This window comes from Lampris incognitus, chromosome 4 (assembly GCF_029633865.1).
Source record: "Lampris incognitus isolate fLamInc1 chromosome 4, fLamInc1.hap2, whole genome shotgun sequence".
Lineage (NCBI taxonomy): Eukaryota > Metazoa > Chordata > Actinopteri > Lampriformes > Lampridae > Lampris > Lampris incognitus.
The window spans coordinates 28,374,668-28,378,777 of NC_079214.1; the positions used below are offsets into that span (position 1 = coordinate 28,374,668).

General features: G+C 41.3%; 1 protein-coding gene across 1 annotated transcript; it reads right to left on the bottom strand.

The window, feature by feature from the left end:
- Positions 1 to 846: 846 nt before the first annotated feature.
- Positions 847 to 3,825, bottom strand: mis12 (MIS12 kinetochore complex component). Its single transcript, XM_056279164.1, has 2 exons — positions 3,423 to 3,825; positions 847 to 1,843 (listed from the first exon to the last, which is right to left on the bottom strand). Exons 1-2 carry the CDS (start codon positions 3,810 to 3,812, stop codon positions 1,565 to 1,567), a joined length of 669 nt encoding a protein of 222 aa, XP_056135139.1. The 5' UTR covers positions 3,813 to 3,825; the 3' UTR covers positions 847 to 1,564.
- Between the last annotated feature and the right edge of the window lie 285 nt (positions 3,826 to 4,110).

The window sequence follows — 4,110 nt, forward strand, 5'->3', positions numbered from 1 at the left end:
ACCAACGCCCGTCGCTAACAGAGCCATAGATATGAGCGGCTCTTTTGTGTACCGATGTCCCCCCCCCCCAGTCGTTATCGGAGCTATTGATATGCGTGGCTCTCCTGTGTTCCGATGTCCAGCCGCGCCCGTCGCCATCGGAGCTATTGATTTGCATTTATTTAGCAGCGACGGTCGTTGGGGGTGTTAGTTTCGACTTCATTATTCAGTGGTCATGAGAGTCGTTGGAGCCGTTAGTGACCGACTGTTGTTCTTGGAGGCTAGGCTTCTTGAGTCCCCTGGGTAGAGATGAAAGGACGGCATTGTAAGTGGGGGATAGGTGGTGTCGCAGACCTCCTCCTCTGTTCAGGGATGGTTTTTCCAGTTTCGCATAGATGGCTTCCTTCACCCCTCTTTCAAACCATCTATCTTCCCTGTCCAAAATGTGTACATTGCTGTCCTCGATGGAGTGTGTATCCTCCTTTAGGTGTAGATAGACTGCTGAGTCTTGTCCTGAGGAGTTCGGCCTTCTTTGTTGGGCCATCCGTTTGTGTAGTGGTTGTTTGGTTTCTCCTATGTATAGGTCAGTGCAATCCTCATTGCATTGTACAGCATACACCAGCTTGCTTTTTCGGGTGTGTGGTACACGGTCTTTGGCATGAACCAGTCTTTGCCGGAGTGTGTTGCTGGATTTGAAGTATACGGTGTTTGTTGAAAATTCTCCTGAGTTTCTCAGAGACCCCAGAAACAGAAACCCCAGCAAGTGTGGAGTAGGTAAGAAATTCTAACATGCAGAGAGGCCCTCTGCAGGCACGTGTAGAAGTCTATATTTTGAATACACAGAGAACAGCAGCTATTTCTATCACAACAGATATTTTACTTTTATTAAATTTTTTGTCTATGTCTCAATAAGCGCTGCATCAAGACATATTGCTGGCTTTTTTTGGAATTTAGTGGTAAATGTGGACGCTGAAAAGGCATTTGACTCAGTTCACTGGAATTTTCTTTACAGAGTTTTACACAGATTTGGTCTACATGACACAATTATTAAAACTATACAGGCGCTAAATGACAATCCCACTGCTAGGATTAAAATTAATGGATATTTATCAAATTTTACCCTAGAAAGGGGCTCAAGATAGGGTTTGTGCATGGTCACCGCTACTCTTTGCATTATATTTGGAACCATTAGCTCAATACGTCAGACAAAATGAAGATATCAGGGACAGAGCATTTACTATTAAAGGGACAGTCATAAATTGGCCTTTTATGCAGGTGACATTTTGATCTATCTAGGGCACCCAACATACTCTTTACCTAAATTGACGCAATCCTTTGAACAACATTTAGCCTTTCAAAAGTTAACATGTGATCAGGCAAACATAATACATATATTTACAGGGTGTGTGATGGGGGTGGTCTTCCCCCTTGGAACCGATAGTCTCATCTAATGCTTTTCTGTCTGTATTCTAAAATATGTTGCTTTATTTCAAGCATTGTTACACATGTGAACCAGTATTTCTTTATCTCAACACCTATAAATCAATATCTACAATAACTGGAATGTGTCTGTGAAATATGAATTTCAGTTCACTTTTCTATGGACTTTGTTGCAGATCTCCTCGAGAGTGTCCTGCAGTTTCTTTACCGATTCCATCACCAGTTGAAAGTTGTTGTAGAAGCTGCCCATGCCCTCCGTCCCCCAGCCTGCCTGGATTTCTCCAATCCATCTCAGGATCCCATCCAGCTCCTCCTGCACCTCCTTCTGCTCCTCGAGCTCAGAGAGAAGGGCCTGCCTGGCGTATATTTCTGCCTCATAGGCCCTGTGAAGTTCAGCCAGAGATGACTCCAGCTTTAGTACCACCTGGATGGAGAGAGACCAAAGGTAAAGAAACCTCATTCTACTTATTTACATCCTACAGAGTTTGCTTGAAATGTCAAATTTGGATTTTTAATAGTTTTTGTCAAAATGAAGGAATTATCATTTGTTTTTACTGAGAAGCTAATGTCGGACAATTTTCTCTCACATCCAAGATAAGATGGAGAAAAGTTTTCTTCCCATAATACTAAGGTATCATCTTAGATTTACTATACCTTGCATGGAAAAGGATATTTAATTTTGTCAAGAGCATGTTTAATAAACAATAAAATAATAAAAATATGCTTCACCTAATCAAAAAACAAAGACATTTTTGAGAAGTTGAATGAGATTGGTTGTTACCAGCTGTCAAAGGAAACAAACCAAACCCATGATGGGCGATGTTAAGTGTGTAACTACGAAGCCCGGGAGGTTACATGAACATACACAGAATGGTGAATCAGTTCATCTGGACACAACGTTTATTGAGGGATAAATAATAGTTCTCTCAATAAACGTTTTGTCCAGATGAACTGATTCACCCTTCTATGATTTCCTTACCTGGATTATTGAGCATGCATAATGACATGGGTGTAATTTTTTATAAAGCGCCCATGCGTTTAAAACTCGCATGTGCGCTTTACTAAAGCAGTAAGTCGCATGTGCGCTTTACTAAAGAGCACGCCCACACTGCGGTCAAGTGTACCAGTGCTTGGAGCGGCCAAAAAGGACGACAGTCGCAATTCAGCAATCCTTTCTCACATTTTATATGGAAAAATAGAAGTTATAATACACATCATATATTAAATAATTTTTTTGAATACATGTATGTCCTAATTTGATGAAACAGTTTCCATAATAGGTTTGCTGAGAAGCGCAATGGATTTGTGCTCAAAATGTTCCTAATTATGACCATATACATTTTTAAGTAGTTTTACTGTACATAACTGTACAGGGAAAGTCACATCAAAGGACACTAACACATTGGCAACTTGGAGTTGGGAGTTATTTTACTGTTGTTTTTGAGAACATCAAAGTGAAAGTCAGCTGAAATTACATTATAAGAATCATAATTTCCTCATATTTCCACTGTGATGTAAAAAATAAAAAAAACTTAAGAGGTTTGCCGAAATTTTGAATGGAGTCGTGGTTCGGAATGACTCCTACTATGAACAAAACTCCATTGAAATTTTCAGCAAACCTCTTAAGGATTTTTTATGACAGTTGAAATATAATGAAAAAATTATTATTATTATCATGTAATTTCAGCTGATTTCCCTTTAATTTTCTCAAAAACTGTACAGTAAAATAACTCCAAATTCCACATGGTTATAGTCAGGGTCATCCTGAACAGGATTCCATTGAAATTTCAGCAAACCTCTAACAGCAAACCCGTTATGAAACGCACGCGCACTTTATAAACAAATTACGTCCATGTCAACTTCCCGGGCTGCGTATGTGACTTGAACTTTGCCTAAGAAAATATGGTAAACAGCAGCAACATGTGTGCACTGGTTATCTAATCATTTAATCAACCAATTAATATCGGGAAAGACTGGTTTAGAGTGGACTTCGGCTCACCGACCTCTAAACCTTGCGGGTGTTGACGGTGCGGCTGGTCTTCGGGTAACAGCACGTTGGGCGGGACGGAAAAGCAGCTGCTTATCAACAGGGCCTCCATTCTCTCCGACACACGCTCGAAGCCTTTTTCAAGCAACCGGTGGAGCTTCTGGCTGCACTCCCTCGCCCTGGACCTGAGCTCCCTGTCACTATCCGGCTCAGTCCTCAGCTTTCTCACGCAGACCTTCTCCACGACACGTAATATTTCACACAGACACTCACGGAACGAGCTGTAAATCCGAAGCATGCACGTTTGCGGGGTGAAGCCGAAGAACTGCGCCTCGTACAGTTTGAGAGTAGACGGACAAAAAGTGTCCGTGTCGCCGATTTGACATACGTTTGTTTCCCGCTCCATGTTTGTCTTCTTCTTCCCCGTCTTCTCCTTTTTGTTCTTCCTCCTCTACTTGGTGTTTATTGGCGGTTGGCAAACAACGAATTGACGCATTACCGCCACCAACTGGCATGGAGTGTGGATCAGAACGTCTATTAGTTACACTACCCCCCCCCCCAAAAAACTCAAATCTTCTCAATCAAATTAGTTACGCTAAGATACTGAAATAAGATTTTATAACCCTCAGTTGAGTTCTTCTGTAGAATATCTATTGAATCAAATTGTGCTTTTATTTTTCTGAGCTTTTGAGTCATATGCCTTC